This window comes from Pogonomyrmex barbatus, unplaced genomic scaffold, assembly GCF_055798465.1.
Source record: "Pogonomyrmex barbatus isolate J1 unplaced genomic scaffold, ASM5579846v1 scaffold2, whole genome shotgun sequence".
Taxonomy (NCBI): domain Eukaryota; kingdom Metazoa; phylum Arthropoda; class Insecta; order Hymenoptera; family Formicidae; genus Pogonomyrmex; species Pogonomyrmex barbatus.
This window is the reverse complement of record NW_028297116.1, coordinates 12030036-12049146: the sequence shown is the minus strand read 5'-3', so window position 1 is coordinate 12049146 and position 19111 is coordinate 12030036. Positions and strand designations below refer to the sequence as shown.

The 19111-nt window shown below is 34.1% G+C and overlaps 2 protein-coding genes across 8 annotated transcripts in view; both read left to right on the top strand.

Moving 5' to 3' along the window:
• fdl (fused lobes) overlaps positions 1 to 11314 on the top strand; it is a 35950-nt gene extending 24636 nt beyond the window's left edge. For 2 of the 6 annotated variants that reach the window (XM_089075867.1, XM_089075868.1), the window contains exons 3-8: positions 2518 to 2661; positions 3111 to 3212; positions 5577 to 5839; positions 6268 to 6876; positions 7182 to 7911; positions 7994 to 11314. In XM_089075867.1, the coding sequence (XP_088931993.1) occupies positions 2528 to 2661; positions 3111 to 3212; positions 5577 to 5839; positions 6268 to 6876; positions 7182 to 7911; positions 7994 to 8141 (1986 nt within the window). In that variant the 5' untranslated portion in view covers positions 2518 to 2527 and the 3' untranslated portion in view covers positions 8142 to 11314. Of the gene's footprint in view, positions 1 to 10; positions 218 to 2517; positions 2662 to 3110; positions 3213 to 5576; positions 5840 to 6267; positions 6877 to 7181; positions 7912 to 7993 lie in introns of those variants that run through there. The other 4 variants (XM_089075866.1, XM_089075865.1, XM_089075869.1 and 1 more) reach the window with 4 other exon arrangements.
• Positions 11315 to 11456: 142 nt separating this feature from the next.
• LOC105422594 (vasoactive intestinal polypeptide receptor 2) lies at positions 11457 to 17248 on the top strand. Of its 2 annotated transcripts, none has more exons than XM_025217198.2 (10): positions 11457 to 12825; positions 13768 to 13850; positions 14145 to 14596; positions 15051 to 15145; positions 15231 to 15396; positions 15689 to 15845; positions 15955 to 16085; positions 16162 to 16253; positions 16443 to 16581; positions 16649 to 17248. In XM_025217198.2, the coding sequence occupies exons 2-10, from the start codon at positions 13775 to 13777 to the stop codon at positions 16886 to 16888; spliced, it is 1548 nt and encodes a 515-aa protein (XP_025072983.2). In that variant the 5' UTR covers positions 11457 to 12825; positions 13768 to 13774; the 3' UTR covers positions 16889 to 17248. The 2 variants fall into 2 exon arrangements, with proteins under 2 accessions (XP_025072983.2, XP_088931997.1); XM_089075871.1 differs by having other exon boundaries at positions 14131 to 14596.
• The last annotated feature ends 1863 nt before the right edge of the window (positions 17249 to 19111 follow it).

Below are 19111 nucleotides of genomic sequence, written 5' to 3'. Positions count from 1 at the left end.
GGAAGACTCTACACTACCTTTGTACCGGCGCGGCGGTAACGTTAAATCACCCGTTCGCGTAATCGCGCGAGGGTGAATTTCGGTCAGCTGGCTGCGTGAAACGTGGTTCGGTGCGGTGCGGTGCGGTGCGGTGCGGTGCGGTGTGATATGGTGTGGTGTGGTGTCGGATCACCAGTCTCTCGTCGCAACCCCATGTCGTCACATAGGTATCACGACGGTATAGTATTTCATCTAAGCAAGGTGCCGTGCAAAGTTCAATCGGATCTTTGCGAAATTGGTTTCTTGATAAATTGATAGGTCTGCGTGCGTTGTTTAAGTTCTTTGCATTATCAATCAAGTCTATTTGCAGAAAGCGAATTCTGTAACACGAGAAAAAAATTGAATTGCAAAAAATTATAATTACACTTTGTTGACGCAGTTCTTAAATCATCAATAACCAAGCGTCGTATGTAGCCTAACGAAATGTAGAATTAAATATTATAATATCATTTTCATTATTTTATGAACGGCGGCAGTAATCATTAATATAATTTTTCTTTATTGAATAATATTTTACATAAAAAAAGTTTATATCATATATTCTTGATTTTTTAATTTTTGTTTCTATTCTAGAAATCTGTTTAATATTTGCTTTTGTTCTTTAGTATTTAATTATTTATGATACCAAATTATTCTGTGTAAATATTAAAATTATAGAGGAGAGAGAGAGAGATATAACCAGGACTATCATTTCTTCTTTCGTATACGAACTGTTTGTCAAATTCCTCGAATCCCCAGAATTCTTGTTTGATATCAAATAATCCGCCACTGCCTAGAATCGATTTTTTCGGGTTATGCACTGTTCTATTTCGCGTAGCCGTCTTGACTTCGTGCATGAATGTCATTACAGCTGCCTAAATGCAAAACACGTCGGGTATGCACGAGGAGGAATGAAAAATAGCACGAAAATGTTGATGTCGGCATTGCTTTTCCCACAGCTGTCATAACTCGACGTTATAGTCTTGATTACGGCGGAATAAATTAGCATGGGATATTATGATTCATTTCGAGGACAGCGAGGGATCGAAACCCAAAGTGCCTATTCTCGGAGTTAAGCGTCGAGAGATGCCAAGTGTTGTTTGCGTAGTAATCAGAACGCAGGACCGTCTAGACCGCGGAACATTTCGAGAGACGAACAAGCTAAGCTTAGATCTCGCCTAGGCGTCCAAGGTGTATTTCTGTGCGATTCGACAGGTGGCCCTTAGACCAGCTGCGATAAGTAGCGACACTTCTCTGACGTTGTTCCTCTTTACGACGTGACGAAGAACGAGGTTGAGACAAGCATTTAGTCACCTAAAAGAACATAGTAGTCGCCAATTGATCTTTTTTTTTAATAACATGAAATTGCGCATTTATAAGGAGAAATATACAGATATATAATACATAAATGACTGATTCTCTTGATCATCAATAAGAATTAATAATTTATTAAATTACGCACTATTGTTTAATTCATCGTATTTATTACATAGTTAATGAAAATATGTAAATGTCAATCTTGTTCACAAACGTCATCTAAAATCCATATTAATAATGGATCTGTTTAATTCGATCGATCGTCGGATATGCCGCGAGGTACTTGGCGTCCATGCAAATTTCCTCGCGGTATTTACATTTGCGATAAACCGAACCGTAACATCGGATGCATCTCGACAGATCGCGGATCGCGAAAGATGAAGACTTGCTCGGAAATGTTACGTAATATCGGGATAGGTGACGCCTGGCAAAGGTCCATAAATCCTCGTGGGACCGTAAAACGGAAGAGCAAGCGCTTTTATGCGCGTGCATTTACATTCCGGAAAACACTTTCTCCTCGTTCTCTGTCGAACCGCTAAAAGAGGAGGAGGAGGACAGAAGAAAGAAAAAGAAAGAAGGAACAATGTGTTTCTCTTGCGCCAGGAGAATCACCGGAAGTACGCGGGAAGCGTTTCCTTTCGGTCGCCCACTGTCTAATCTCAAGATATATACGTGTCTTTATGCAGACATGCTTTCCACGTAAATCACGCCTTATCTCTCGCGTGTCACCGTCTGGAGATCCCGCGGTACGAACGCACGTCTTGTTGCGCGTTTAGCAGTAAATGCGACCGCCTTATCTTCGTGTCACATTGAAAGAAGGAAGTGCCGACAGATAAAATGTAAAAGACACGATCTCCGATGGAGGTAAGGACGCGTGCACCTACGGCTTACATTTAACATCGGACAACTTTTATCCCCGTTTCCGAGCCCTTTCGTAGGCTAGATTTTGAACGATCGCATTTGACACGGGTAAAATGAAGGTAATACCGTGTACACCAGAGAATATATGCGAGGATATGAGAGGATTTATCGCGCTAATCCCGCTTGACGGCTCATGGAATCCGGTTCCACGTGAGCGGTAAACGAATCTCTACGATGCGACATCGTTATCGTCGTTCCTATTGACACAATTTTCCGCAATCATGTCCGCGCTGATTTTTATTTTTCTGATTTTATTTGCAGACTCGTCAGAATGGTGGGTAGCATGCCCAGCGGATGGATGAGGAGGATCCTCCTCTTCCTCGTCCTGATGACCGGTGTTCTGCTGATTGCCATGTACGCCCACGCTCCACCGCTCGCATCGCTGCAGCCGTTTGCGACGCGACGGTAAGTAATTCTTCATCGCGCTGCATCATTTCTTCTCCTTTTAAACTGACGGTTTGACAAGTAAAACACCATAATGGCTCTATTGAGCATTCGTAAAACAAATTTTTTAACTGAGTAGAATTGCATTGTCTAACGTATGCTTAATTTAAAAAGCGGTTATTTTAGATATCGTTCTAATATCGTGTTTTCGAACTTCTGACCTTAAGAACATAGAATTCTTTTACGAGGCAAAATATATCTCAAAAGTTAAAAAATTGTAAAGCAATTGCGAAGCGCAAAATCGCTTTTTTGTTCTTTTTTTAATTTCTATTATATTTCTGTGATTTCTGTTAACATAACCAGCGCAGTTCGTATTAACCCAGCGCCTCCTGATGATTTTCTTACACTGCATGTCTTTTTTTGTTTTTTATTTTGAATTTATTTCGCACTCACAACGCGATGAATCGAAGAAGACTAGAGGACTTGCAGCGCGGCTTGGTTAATTACCTGGTGGGTAATGAAACCACAATCGGGCCCGAGGAACGGCTCTACGAGTATCTGGAAGAGCCTAGGTAACGGATAGCCCCTGACCAAGGGGTGGAATCTTAAATCTCTGCTAAATGAAAATATCGCGTATCTTTGATGCCTTCCATCCAGAACCCGCATCGATTTGTTCCCTTTGTTCATGTGGTTTGTGGTTTGGGAAAAGAATATTTTCGAACAACCCTCTCTATTTTCATGATGTTGCAGTATGGCAATCATCTGTTCTAAATTGTTACTAAAAAAAAAAATGAAGATTTAAAATTTCACAGAAAGAAGTGCGCATTCTCTCTCGAGTTTTAAATTATACAAAAATAAAACTATATGATTTTATTTTAGAGAGAAATTTCAATCTTTTTCAGAATTTTGCAAAACGAAATCTATAGTGACCTATAGTTTTATCGTCTATTATTAAGGATTTCACTTTATGGATTTTCACGTAAGATTTTTAATTTTGTAATTAGTGTCTATAAAAATTTCATATATCGAACATTTCATGTATCGAGCTGTTCAGACTTGTTTCTGATAAGCTAAATTTAAACCGCGTCCAATAATATCCCGTTTCATCTGTCTTTTATTTTTTTTTTCTTCTGGAACCAAGTTCGTGCTGTCTGGTATCACAATCGCTCTTCCAATTCCAAAAGATTATCCAAGCGTGATCTGCAACACGTTGATTGCCTGGTGAACAAATTCCCCGAATGTCTTGAATTTCCGCGTGGGAACTCCCGTGCATGTTCTCCGGTTCGTGGCTCGCGCCTCACGCCTCTTCTCGCGACGTCGCACCTCATTCTGACGCTCGCACGTTTAATCCACTCGCCCGAGCACGCCCGTCACACTAAACGCACGCCTGCGCCCGCTATAGTTACGCACCATTGTCTTCCCGTCGTGCGGATCGTACGGTTGCTGCACTCCTTGTCCTGACCCGCTTCACGCGAACCCGACTTTCCCGACCTTCCATTTCGAGAGCGGGACTCGCCTTTGCCTTTGGAGGCAACGCAAACTCGAGTCTGTGAGCTCGCAAGAAGTCAGGAGAAAAGAAACTTTTTAGAGAAACCAATATAGACCTTTCATCTCCATCGGTAAAACAAATTTTTACGAGCGATCCTCTGTAATTAGTTTACTATGTCACATGAAACTGTGTAAATATTTGTTACTTTATTTCCAGTTTTCAAATCTCATCGAAGTACTCATTTTTCAATGCTTTTTATTGAGGCACTCGTTTATTTTTTCATTCTTCTATTTTGGGTAGACGTTGTTGTCCAGTTTCATTGATTAGCCAGCTATTTTCTTGGACGCTTCCATGTTCCGCAAACATCGCCTCTTTCTTCTTCCCTCGCTTTTCTAATTCGGACGATGCCGACGATATCGCTTTTTGCACTCTCATTTCTCTTGTCGTAATGAGCAGCTTTTTATTTGCCAGAAGTACGATATTATCAGCTTGACCGACATAGAGAACGAGTCGCGCAAGGTAGATCTGATCTTTCCTTCTGTCAAAATAGGAGGATTGTCGCTTAATGTATGAAGTTGCTTACTTGCTTATATTATTACAGTTGTTAATTATGCTATTATGCTATTATAATTGCTAATATTAATTATATGTTGACCTAATTTGCAATCTTATAATAAAATAATAATTTTAATTTATTAGAGAATATTCAGTTAATGATTCTTTTAAATACTTATTTTTTTATTCAGATAAAAGATGTGTCTGTGTTCGCACGTGAAATAGTCTACAGAAAAGTGATATTTAATGTTTTGTGTCATTTTTTCCTACAGTTAATTATTTATGTTAATTTTGTAATTTTATTTATATTTCGTTTTCTTGTTTTCTTTTTTGTGATCAAATGCTGCGCAAATCGCTATTATTAAAGCAACAGTTTAATTTAAATATGATATTCAGGGTGTTTTCTGTAACTCGACCATTACGAAATCAATTTTTTAAATGTGATTTTTTCATTAGTTTAAAGTTAATTGTATATGATTGTAACATATTTATGTAAATATGTTTAAAGAAAAATTAAAGAGAGATGTTAAAATATGTTTAAAAAGATTATTACTAATTACACTTTTCAACCATTTCATTTTAGTTCTGCAAAATAAAATTCTGAAATAAAATTGTTTACTGCATGTTGTCTCTCCGCGTATCTATCATTTTTAACTCTTTCATTTCAAATCGAGTATCACAAATCAAATATCTGTTGCAAATTGAATCGCTTAAAGAAAAAAACTTGATTGCTTGGTAATCAAGTGGTACGACAAATTATTGTATATATTTAAGATACATATATATTTTGTAAAGTATATGTAAAAAAAAAAAACAAATTATTTCTTTTTTGTCGTATCACGGCATTGTCGGATTAAGAGTCGAGATACAAACTCGATTTTCACGATCGCAGGACATTTCAAAGTCCATGGTCCTGGGCATGTGTGGCAAATCGATGCGAGAGGCGAGCGGTAAGGTCCTCAAGGACATCTTTGGCAACTTGTACCGCGCATTGCGGAGGAAACACTCGCCTCTTGTGGCCCAGACCTACCGAAAACATCGTCCTCGGCGATGACAGTGTTATCCTGCATCTTCAGCAGATCGAGTTCGTCATCGTGAATACGAGCGACCAGGAGACGAAAGATCTGCTGGAGCATGCTAAGGATGTCTTCATCGGTGAGTGTTCAGAAGCACGAGGAAAAAGAAAGAATACTAAATCATCACTTAACACATTCAAGACACTTCACTATAGCTCTCTTGCATCAATTATTATAGAAAGTGCAGGACAAAGATTTTTCTTAATTTTCTGAAATATTCTCAGCTAATAATGCTAATTAATTTCTCACATTAACAAATATGCCATCACATATACCGAAGCACATACCACATTTAAGATCACATGCATTTTATTTTGTATATTAAAGTTACAAAAATCATAACTTGTGTGCACAAAAATCATAACTTCTATTTATTATACTTAATTATTTAATGTAAAATAGGAAATCATTGAAATCCGCACATTCTAAATAATTATTCACTTTGCTTCATGTAACCAAGTTGATGATCAATCATTGTTTTCTCCTACGTGAATCATTTATTTTCAGGGAACATCAGGAGTTTGGTGAAGGTGTTGAATGCCAAGAGCCGATCCGGAATCGACTCGTTCATCGTGTACCTGAGCGCTGGCAATGGGGATGCCAGTTTAACATTAGACACTGACGAGTCGTACAAGCTGGAGCTCGTACCAAAGGGGAAAATTCTCGAGGCCAGAATCACGGGGAGGAGTTATTTCGGGGTACGACATGGCCTGGAAACACTTAGCCAGTTGATCTGGTGGGACGAAGCTGCCGGCAAGCAAGGCGCTCTTCGTATCCTCACGCGAGCCTCCGTTGAGGACAAACCTGCATTCTCTTATCGCGGACTCCTTGTCGATACTGGCCGACAATTCTTTCCCGTTGAGGAGTTGAAGAGAGTTATCGACGGCATGGCGGCCACAAAGCTTAATACTCTCCATTGGCATCTCACTGATTCCCAAAGTTTCCCTTTCGACTCGGCACAATTTCCGGAGATGGCAAGATGGGGTGCTTACAGTGGCGACCACATTTATACACCTGATGACGTGAAGGATCTGGCTGATTATGCGAGAATACGCGGCGTTAGGATTGTCATCGAGATTGATTCCCCGGCTCATGCGGGCGCCGGGTGGCAATGGGGTGAGTTTTGTTGAATATCTGAGAATTAAGATAGAATGAGAATTGTAGATATCTTAAATGTGGTGTAGATGTATCACTGAAAAAATATATATTATTAAATATATATTATTGTGAGTTATAAAATTACACAATTAAAATACACAATTATATATTATATAACGGTACGCGATACGCTTAAAAAATAAGTTTTATAATGGTGATTTGAAATTATGATAATGATGGGTTGACATTGTCATAATTAATTCCAAGTTTTGCAGTATTAATAGCATAATTCAATTAACATTTTCTCAATATATAATAATTAGGTGCAGAACATGGTTTTGGCGAGTTGGCGTTGTGCGTCGATCAACAACCATGGTCGTCATATTGCGGCGAGCCGAATTGCGGCCAATTGAATCCCATAAACGAACACTCCTATCGGATACTTGAGGGTTTGTATCGGGAATTATTAGATCTTACCGAAATACGCGATTTAGTACATCTCGGCGGTGATGAGGTGAATCTCGAATGCTGGGCGCAATACGGCAACATCACCATGGCCATGCAGGCGCAAAACATGACGGATCATCATGCACTTTGGGCAGAATTCGAGACGAAGATGCTGCAGCGATTAATCCGAGCAAATCATGATAAAGTGCCGAAGGCAGTGATTCTATGGAGCTCACCGTTAACTAAGAGGCCGTACATTATGATGTATTTCGATCCAAAGATCCACGTGATCCAATCTTGGGGTGGCAGCAACTGGCCGGAAACACCGGACCTGTTGGAGGATGGCTTTCGGGTAATCCTCTCACATGTAGATGCGTGGTATCTAGATTGCGGTTTCGGCAGATGGCGAGAAAGCGGCGAAGCAGCGTGTGGCGAATATCGTACTTGGCAAACTGTCTACAATCATCGTCCATGGAAAGATTATCCGCCGCAACAGCTGCCTTTAGTGCTTGGAGGTGAAGCGGCAATCTGGAGCGAGCAGACTGGACAGTCATCTCTGGGACCTCGACTATGGCCCAGGGCATCGGCACTCGCTGAACGATTATGGTAAACGACATAATATAATAAAGATGTTTTTAGCAAAATGATTTTTCTTTTTAAGAAGAATATTTATAAGGAATTTTTTCAGGAGCGATCTGCCAACAAACAGTTACTCTACGGACGAGAATGTTTACACCAGACTGGCCATGCACATTGAAGTTTTGAATAGTAGAGGCATCAAGACAGAGTCTATGTGGCCGCATTGGTGTTCTCAGAATCCTGGAAAATGTCTTTGACCGATCGTTAGAAATTCGCGAACTATTCAGCAGCCGTTCCATAAATATTATACTTGCGATGCTGATAAACCAGAGTTCTCTATAAAAATGGGGCTCCATAAGAAGCGGCGACGTCAGCCGCAAGTTCTGTCGGTAGTCGAAATTGATCTCGTTCGACGCGTAATGATATCGCGTATCCGTGATCTGTGGGATCTTTCGACGATACACATTTTGTCGACGAAACTGACAATCGTTCCTGCTCGATAAATTAACTAACGGTTTTTCTTTCTGCTCATGAGAAACGAATGCCGAATCCTTTGAGTCGCTCTATGAAAGACATCACTACATAGCCAAGAGAGATACTATTATTTACGTTCTCTTTTTGCGGAATGTAGCAAACATGCGTTGCACAAGCGACAGCGGAGTAAATCGCAACTTTAAACCAATACGCATTAACTTAACGTAAAGGAATGCACAGTTAATCACATGAGACAAATAAACCTTTTGAAGAGGTTTGAAATCAAGATTCGCGCAAGCTTAGTTTTATAAGCGTCTATTTAACGAATCGAATGATTGCAATCAGGTAGAGCTATAAAAATTTTATTGCGTGCAATGGTGCATATAGTATCACTCGAATTATACATTGATCATAAATTTCATATATCTTTTAAATTTAAATGATATAGCTATTTTGAGAGTAAATTTGTTGGCAAAGGAATATATGATGTGAGAATTATTGCAACGAAATTAATATGTCCATTTCGATGTTATCTGTTTATAATACTTTTTCAGTTTCAATTTCTATTGTATTAAAGTACAAAAATTTCGCATTTGAGCTTTTCATGTGTTTTATCGCTTATTTTTGTCGATTTGATGATGATAGAATTCTGAATGATATTTCTATTATAGTGTATTAATCATTTAATCATGTTATACTACGACGATATGTGATTGAAATAAATTGGGACAATTGTGCATCGTGTCCTAATATTATGAGATGACGAGACATTATCTCGTTCATCGAGGCTCAATTACAATCCTAGCGAGGAGGATCCTTTAATCGATTCAGCAAACGAAACAGAAAGTATGACAGCGCATTCGTACGTGGTATTAACGCGCGCGAAAAACTTATTATCGTGTTATCTTTCGGATCCCACGAGGATACCGAGGCTATCACAATTATAGACTAGCTTTATCACTGAAAAGTCTCAGCCAGAGGCAATTTTGTAGCGCGTAATTTAGCTTTTTAACCGAAATTACATTACTGAAAGTATAAATAATAGATAACGCGAAATGCATGTATGTATGTGTACGTATGTGTGGACGGCATGATATGAATTGAGATGAGTATGTGTCTTATGATTGATTATTATAAATTATTATATATGATTATCGTATGATGAATGTTTGATATCAGTAAAATTCGCCAATTTGTCGCGATACTAATCGAAATTTTTATTTATTAACGCAAAAATACTCAGGGCGGAGTAACATCGTTAGATGTTTCGTATATGAAATATACATTCTCTTTTCAAAGAGAATCTTTCGATTAATCACTTTAATCTTTCAACGAAACTAATAACTTTGATTCTCAAATAAGAATTGAGTTTGATACTATTACATTATTCATCAATCAAATATTTATTATTTATAAAACATTAATTCATAAACATTAAATTACATAATAATTTATTTGTATAAAAAATAATTTAAATCAGTAATTTTGTTTCAAAATTTAAAGAACTTACATTGCTGTATTATGTTATTCTTGTCCTGATAACGAAATCATCGAGATTTCACCATCACGTGATTTCTAATTGAATCCCGCGTATAGAGCGGTAATGTGCGTATCATCTCACATAAGTTCTATTCGATTGATAAAACTTACGCGAGAAAACTCGCCCAATTATAATAATTCCAAAATATGCGTGATCGCCTGAGCAATGCAACAGCTGAGAAATGAGCGCGCATGGAATTCGCCCCCTTACTCTCTGTAGTACAATGTGGCCTATGAATTAGAAAACATGAGTGATTCTCGGAAACTTGTAAATATTTCATAATGATGTAGGGAACAATTTATAATACATAGGTGTAGATAGAGACAAATAGTTAAGTAATTAGGTAAATCAATGAATGGACATTTAGGTGACTAAGTAGATAAAGACAAATAGGCAAATCGCTCACGAGGAACGATGGGGGCGAAGAATGTAATGCAAGTTTAGAAGAAAGGATATTAGAATATATCTGTACTTATCGATACTTACCGATATCGATGGCTGTAAGAGGAGTTAATTCTTTTGTGCGTTTGTAGATACGAAATATAAAATTGCGATAATGTTAAAAATACTAAATACCCAACATTAACCTATCTTAAATTATGATTTTACACAAAACACACACACACACACAAAGAAATATATTTAAATAAGACAATTGCACTGAATATGGCTTATTTATTATTTATAGATTTTTTAATGATAGTTTTTTAATGGTAATTTTTTTAATGGTATTTCTTTTTAATTTTTATTACATTTATGTAAATATTTGAAAATATCTCATATTTTTAATTAATGTTCAGAAATGTTTTCTATTTTTTGATCACCAGTTTTCAATGACTTACATTCAGCAAAAAGTTAGAAAAAATGGCAACATTTAATTAAACCATATTTGGATACAATTATCTTATTTAGTAAAACTTGATAGAAAAAGAAAGAAAAGATTTGCTTTAATTAAAGTAGACTACAATTTTTTGCATAATAAGTATAATTGCGTATTTAATTGAATATTCTTATGACATTAGTGCAAGATAATTGACATAGGTATTGAGGATTTTTAAGATTGCAATTATACGCACAGATTACTCCTCCAGTTATTTCTTATATCAAGTTTGTCTTAATCTTGATTAAGGAAACAGGGATCGATGGATATGGAGGTAAACGTTATGATGTAATGGTAATAATTTACGACCGGTTATCGTTGAAGAAAAATTTTACAGCGATTAAAACGGTAATATTTACGGTACGTATACTTATGTTATGCGACTCTCTTCGGTCCGCAACGATGAATGTATGTAAATAAGACGCAATGCGTGTGTGCGTGTTTCGATTCTGCGACTGATCCGAGCAGAAAGATATACTCTGTTATGACGTGACTCTTACACGGATTTAACATAAAGTGAATTTTGAATACATCAACCGTTTGCTTTATTTCTCACAAAGACTGCCCTATTTTCTTGTTAAATATGCGCGTTGAATAAAATACTTATGACAAACGTAAGCATACCAAAAAGAAAAATATCCGAAAAGTTATATTTTTTATATATAATATTTATAAATTTCGAAGGTTTGATATATTTGATGTATCGTGAATGACGCTTACAATGTTTTGCGTTATTATTAATATTAAATATTAAGCATTTTTTCCATTAAAATTATGAAAACATTGAGTAGAGAAATTTCAATACTTCTTATATAATTTAATTAACAGTAATATATTAATATTCGTTAATAATTTGAAACTGTTTATCTAAAATAATGTATTTTCGAAAATTATTATGTTATATTTGATAGAGCCGTAATAACATTAGCATTTGCATGTTTCATATCGTTTCTGATGCGAAAGTTAGAAAATTGTGCATACAATTAGAAATTCAAACTATTAGCTTAGTAATAATTTGAGCTAATATTGACATAAGTCGATTGACAGGATTTTCTAGATATTAATTTTTGATAGATTACGTTTACTATAGGTAAGTGTATACCCACAAATACATTGCATGATAAATATTGAGCGATATTTACATAATTGAAAGAATCGAGTAATCATATTAGTTGGAGTAACGAAAAGAATATGGTGGAAGTCACTAATATCAGGCATTATAAAAATGTGGAAAAGAAATGCAAATTTGAAACATAATGGATAAACATTAATTTATTCAAAAATTTATAAAGATAACAAAATTTGATAAATTTGGATGATAAAAGATAATTAATTAGGTATAATATCTCTTAAATATTAATAAAGTTAAAAATAGTTTTCGTTATATACTCGTACCGAAATATAATGTTATATATAAAAAATTTATTTTTTCAATACATTTATTTAATACAAATATCTCAATTAGTTTATCAAATTGCATTAAACTTGTGCTTATCTTTTAGAAACTTTACGTTTCGATTATAAAATATATTTATATAAATAATTTTAACTTGACTCAATAATAACTTATTGAATCAAGTAGCAAAAATTTACTTTTATGAAATAAAATAATTTAATTTATTATTTAAAATATATATATTAGTTTTTATATATATGTATAACTTTTAATTAAATAAATATTTCTTAAATAAAAAAATTGAAATATACTTAATGCTGTGTATTCATATAATGATCAAAATTAAACGTTGCAGATTTTTTACTTTAATTAGCAACGGACATGAGATTTTTTTATTCGCTTTATGTACTTACTCTCAAGTTTGTTTTCACGTGCGTCATTACGAGAGGAAGGTCCGGGGTGCGGAAAATCGTGCACGTGTCACAATGCGCAGCCGTCCGATTTACGACGATGACTCTCTGCCAAAGTTTCAGATGATTCGCGATCACGATCACACGCGCAGGTGCATTCTAAGAAAAATACAGTTACCTGTTCGAACGGTACCTAATAATTCGAACAAGAAATAATTGTAACCACAGAACAAGATTTAAGGTGAGAGATCGATGTTAAATGTTGCATCAGTGATAAAGACATTACAATATATTAATAAAAAAAGTGAAGAAATTACTTGGAAGAATTAATGGTGTAATAGACTATAAAAAAATATTTATTTTCTTATGATTTATTATTAGTTTATTATTTCCTTATAGATTTATTATTAATGCAATAATACGAAAAAAATTATTTTTATTTAAATTGAAAAATAATATTTATATATTATTTATATATAGTAATGCTGAAAATACAAGGAAGATATGTGATGAATTTTATTTGTGTTCTTTTTTATTTTTTTTTTGGATAAATGAGATGATGGAATTTGTGCTCTTATTTGGCTACAGAATATTTTTTCTTATGAATAACGATTATTTATATGTTTTTTTGGATAAAATTTTGTTATTCCAATCGTTAAATTGATTTAAGATTTAATAATTAGAACAATTTTGTTGAAATTAACATAAAATTATAAAATTATTTTTATATAAAATCATTATGACTTTGTTTCGAAATAATTATTTCTATTTGTAAAACATAGTTGTAATTTTATGATTGGTGTGAGTAACAGCTCCTATAATGAGCGGACAAAATTCAATTGCGTTATAAAAAAAAAAAACAAAGAAAAGAGAAAATATTAAAAGTAATTGGCAGTATAAACATATAAAGAAGAATATTGTATATCTACAAATATTTTTCAAAAGATATTTACTGTAATTTATGTAGTACAGGAACATTAATAAAGTCATGACTTAAATTTACATAATAATATACTTTGATTTAAATAATAATGTACGATACATCGCGTGCAGCAAAGATGCATAAATACTATAGTCCTGCATTATGAATGAAATGAATGGTGGGGCAAAAATTTTGTCCCAATTGAACGTAAAAGAGTGTCTGACTTTTAAGCAATACTGATTTATTTTCTTGTTTTCTTAGCGTCGGAATGGGAGAAGCTGAAGTGGATCGTTTTTTAATCGATCAGAAGCGTAAATGCGATCAGGAAAATTTTTCTCGAGAAGGTGTGCTCGATTTAATATTATTTTAACATGTCGCATTTAATAAAAAAATTAAAAATTTATTTCAAAATTTATTGAATATCATTTAGTTCGAAAAAATTAAAATTTTCATGAAGTTTCTAAAAGAGGAAATTCATATCTGGCGAAAAATCTCTTAATATTTGTAGAGTCCAAAAAATCCCCTCAAACTTATTTCAAAATGATAGACGATCGATCTGGTTCTTTCGGATTCCAATACGGTGCTCCTTGAGTTAATTAAACAGTCATTATTACCACCAACAAGAACGCCCACGTTAGGTATATCCATCTTTGGCGACATGATGTCGAAGGCCGTCGGAATCAGCTTATCCAGAGACACTGATGAAGATAGATTGGAGAAATATCGCGGCGTCACCGAAGCGGGAGTGGTCATTGACGAAGGTAATAGAACACAAATTCGTCAATGCCCACCATCCTTCGACGGTCTGTTGTGCTGGTCGTATACCGAGGCACCAGGAACAGCCACCCTGCCCTGTCCACCAGCCTCGATTATGGGATACTCCAATCTGACGAGCGACAACTTGAGAGCCCTAGCGGTGGCCAGCAAGGTCTGCTTGGCGAATGGCGAGTGGTACCAAAATTCAGACGGCATCTTCTGGAGCAACTACAGTCTGTGCGTGCTGAACAGCACGCGTTACATGATCGACGGAATCGAGAAGCTGAATTATTCGCGGTGGTACCAAGCGCCAGCCGAATTTTCATTGCTAAACGTAAGCTTCATCCTGATTATTGAATGTTGATCGTTGAGATCGGCAATATATTTATTAATCATAATTTAAGCCGAAATCAAATTAATAAATACAATATTTTTACAATATTTAATATGTATTTTTATGTATTCAGCATACCCCAAGAACAAATAAAATTTATCCATTTGTTGAAAAAAGCTGTAGTATTATCTAATTGTGGCTAATGTTTATTGTAATAATTTCATAATTAATTTAATATTGCTTTATGAGAGAAATAATTGTCGTGTATCTTGCACATTGATGCATTGTGTACACATATAAATATTTAATCGTTGTGCCAAATTTTTAAAATAACACATGTGTGTATGATTATTGTATCACTATTCTAATTATATTTAAATAATAGAATTAAATTAAAATAAAATTTGCTAATATATACGACCATCAATGCATTATTATTGCTTACTTTTGACAGAAATGGCTACCCATCATCAGAATGGTATCGCAAATTGGATATGCTACTTCGTTTACCACATTAATCATTGCTATGGTGGTCTTTTCTTTACTCAGGTAAGTGAATTTTTTTGCATGAACAAACTTATCATCTTGTTTTTGTTAAGAGTTCTCCACTTATACTATACTGTTTATATCGTAGAAAACTACGGAATCCCAGAAATAGACTGCACATGCATCTATTCGCGTCCTTCATCATGAGAGCTTTCATGGCACTCCTTAAGGATTGGAGTTTTATAGACGGCATTGGATTGGCCTGGGATGTCGTTTTTGTTGATGGAAAGGCTGCTTTTATCAGGGAACGTAATGTAAAGACAACAATTAATTATATATTATATATTATGTTATATATTATGTAATTATATTATGCAATTAATTATATATTATTTGTAGCTCTTAGTTATAATTTTTTTCTATAAAATTATTTCTAATTTCCTGCATTTACATGTAAAAGTTATCCTTATAAATTTTTTTCAAAATTAATTGGACTTATCACGTTAACTAATTATTTTTAAAATATTTACATCTGCATATTTTAAATTATCTTGTTTTCTTCTTCTTAATTTGATAATCTTCATCTTTGCTAATCAACGTTTTCAGAGTTGGATCTGTAAGATTATTACGAGTCTATGGCAATATTTTATCATGGCGAACTACTCGTGGATTTTAATGGAAGGATTGTATTTGCACAACCTGGTTTTCCTACCGCTATGTACCGATACCAGCACAATAACTCTGTACATTTTGCTAGGATGGGGTAAGATAGACAAATTTATTTAACGTTATTTGCAATCGGAAATAATATGGTTAGAATTTTGTTATACAGTTTACTCGGATTTAATTACATCAATTATATTAATTATTAGGTCTTCCTATCTTGGTAGTAGTGCCATGGATCGTAATACGCGCGACTATCGAGGACACTCTCTGTTGGACCACTCATGAAAATCCTTCGTTGTTTCTTATCATAAGAATACCAATTATCATATCTATTTTGGTGCGTTGATTTTGTAATATAATATCTATTCAAATTATACGGATAATCAAGCTGTCTTCTTACTCCTTTCTTTCAGTTCAATTTCCTGCTATTTCTCAACATTGTTCGCGTCCTGCTTGTGAAACTAAAAACTTCAGTACACCTACAGCGGAAGAAGATGAAATACAAGTTAATATATACATATAATTTTAATATTAATTTATATCGATTTTGGATTAATTTTGCTATTTTTGTTATTTTTTTAGTTATATGTATAAGATGACATGGCAAGAATTTTTTACTAGAAAATTTAATGAAATACGTAAGCCTTTGATAATCGTTAGATATGTTCGTATTTGTTTTTTATTTTCAATTCAGGAGGTGGGCTAAATCAACTCTGGTCCTAGTGCCACTCTTTGGAGTACACTATACCTTTTTCTTGGGATTATCTTACCATAAGGATTACCGAGTAGAGCTCGTATGGCTCTTTTGCGATCAGCTGTTTGCGTCCTTCCAGGTACTTTTTGACATGAAAGGACCTATTCTTCTACATAATTTATACACACACTCATTTACCTTTCTAGGGCGCTTTCGTGGCTTTACTTTATTGTCTGCTAAATGGCGAAGTCAGAGCAGAAGTGCGACGAGCATGGAAGGCACGACGATCAAAAAAGGAGGTTGATTCCTTCATCTCTGGACATCGTGAATTAACAAGAAATTCGAAGGATGGAATCAATCGAAAGCGGCATCGATCGGAGAGCGACAATGGTCCTAATTTCGTGATTACAGCCATGAAAAGATTATCGATAAAAGACATCAAATAGATTCAATCAGTCGACTTTAACGTCGAATGAGTTATATTTATATATAATCTATTTAAATATTTAAACACTACACACACACACACACACACACACATACACACATACACATGGATATTAATTGAGAATGATGCATGACGATTTTCTAAAAATAAGAAAAATGAATAAAGGAACGAAACACTTCTTTATATTTATGATATTAAGTATTTTTAATCCACGTTATGATTTTTTTATAAATATATTGTATTCTACTTGTATTAATTTCCTAAATGTTTGAAAAATTTCAATATACTTGCTTAATTAATAAATGTTTCTATGTATATGTACACCATATAAAAATGTATATTAAATAGAAAAAAAATAGTTTGGAAGATAGTCATATTTCGGTATAGAATCGAAAAAAATCCCAGATAGCATAAAATATTTTAAATTCTCATTTAATATGTTCACGATATCTTAAAATACTCTTCAAGGAATCTCTAAAAATACATTTTGGATGATTTTTGGACGTTTTGTGCTATCTGGAATGATTTGTTATTTTTAATTATTTCCTTTAAGAAAAAAAATTATTTTGGAGGAATTATTTTATCCTTAGCTCAAAGAAAAAATCTTTAATGCTACATATAACGTAAGATTATTATTATTAAAATTGTTATTAAAATTTTACATAAATGCTTTTCCCAACATGAATATATTATCTTCTAAGCTTGAATAATATTTTTTTATTAAAATACAAAAATGAAAATAGCCGTTGGTTTAAAAGTTTAATCATAGGAAGGTAAATGATTCTGTTCTCTTGGTAAACTTCACCATTTAGTATCGATTATAGAGCTCTGTGTTATTGTACTATCGCCATTTTATTGCTTCATTTATTTCAATCCTTCTTTTAATCATCACAAGTAAATCTTTTGTTTTTATCATCAATGTTTTAACATCCAATATATTTCTTTAACATTGCACTATAAAGTTAAACTAAAACCCTCTCTCTCTCTCTCTCTCTCTCTCTCTCTCTCTCTCTCTCTCTCTCTCTCTCTCTCTCTCTCTCTCTCTCTCTCTCTCTCTCTTCCCTTTCTTTCTTTCTCTCTCATTGGCAATACAAGTGATTAATTAAAATCTAAAAATGTTTCTACAATATAAAAAAGTTTCTACATAACTTTAATGAATGGATTTATTATAATAATGATACAATACTTCTCAAAATATTCGTGATGATTAAGAACAAATTATATCTTGATATATTACATTGCTTTTAGTTTCTTGAATTTGCATTTAAATGCTTATATTAACATTTTTTATTAATTAGTTTTTGTTAATTTAATTATATTAATGATTTAATAATAAAATGATTAATTTAATAATAAAACTATTATTTCTATATTTGTATTAATAAAATATATAAATATATAAAAATATATATACCTTAGATTAAGAAAATATATATATACCTTAGATTAAGATTAAGAATTAAAAGTAAAATATTTTGTAATATTGTTATCTTTTGATTATAAATCTGGTGATACCACAAAAGATCATTATGTGTAAACGTATAATATATCAGAACATTTGTGTCAAAAATAATATTGCATTGATAATATCTGCTTTGTAATGGTCGTGACATGTTTACGAAGATATGTATTTGGTCAAATGAAAGGGAAAATCGAAAGGGTTTCGATTGTGAAAAGAGTCGTCATCGCGGTAACGAGGTGTGAACTATCCTGTGACACCCGTGACGACTCGACGGAGTACATTAATCGGGTGTGACGAACAGGGCGTGTGCCATGTCCTCGATTGTTGTGGCGAGGATCGGTCGTATCCGTGCGCACACGCGTGCACTCACACGTGTGCGGAGCCTCATCGTAACTTTCAACCGCACGCGTCAACTCCCACGCCTGCAATTTCTGAGATGAGTGTCGACTGCCGGATTAGAAATAGATTAAAGTCCGATTGACCAATTTGCATAATTGTGGGTTCCGCGGTTCTACTTCCCTACAATAGGGATGGCTCTATCCTATCCCTCTCTTGATTACTCTGATAACAAATACGAGCTCCGTGGAAAAAAGATGAATTCAAAAGGGAATCGATTTATCTTGTATTTTCCATATTCACAGGAGAAAAAAAAATAATAAAAGTAAAAGAATTCAACCTAATTGAAATAATAAAACTTAAAATTATTACTTAAAATTATTATTAGATATCAATAATGAAGATCAAATAGAAATTGAAAAT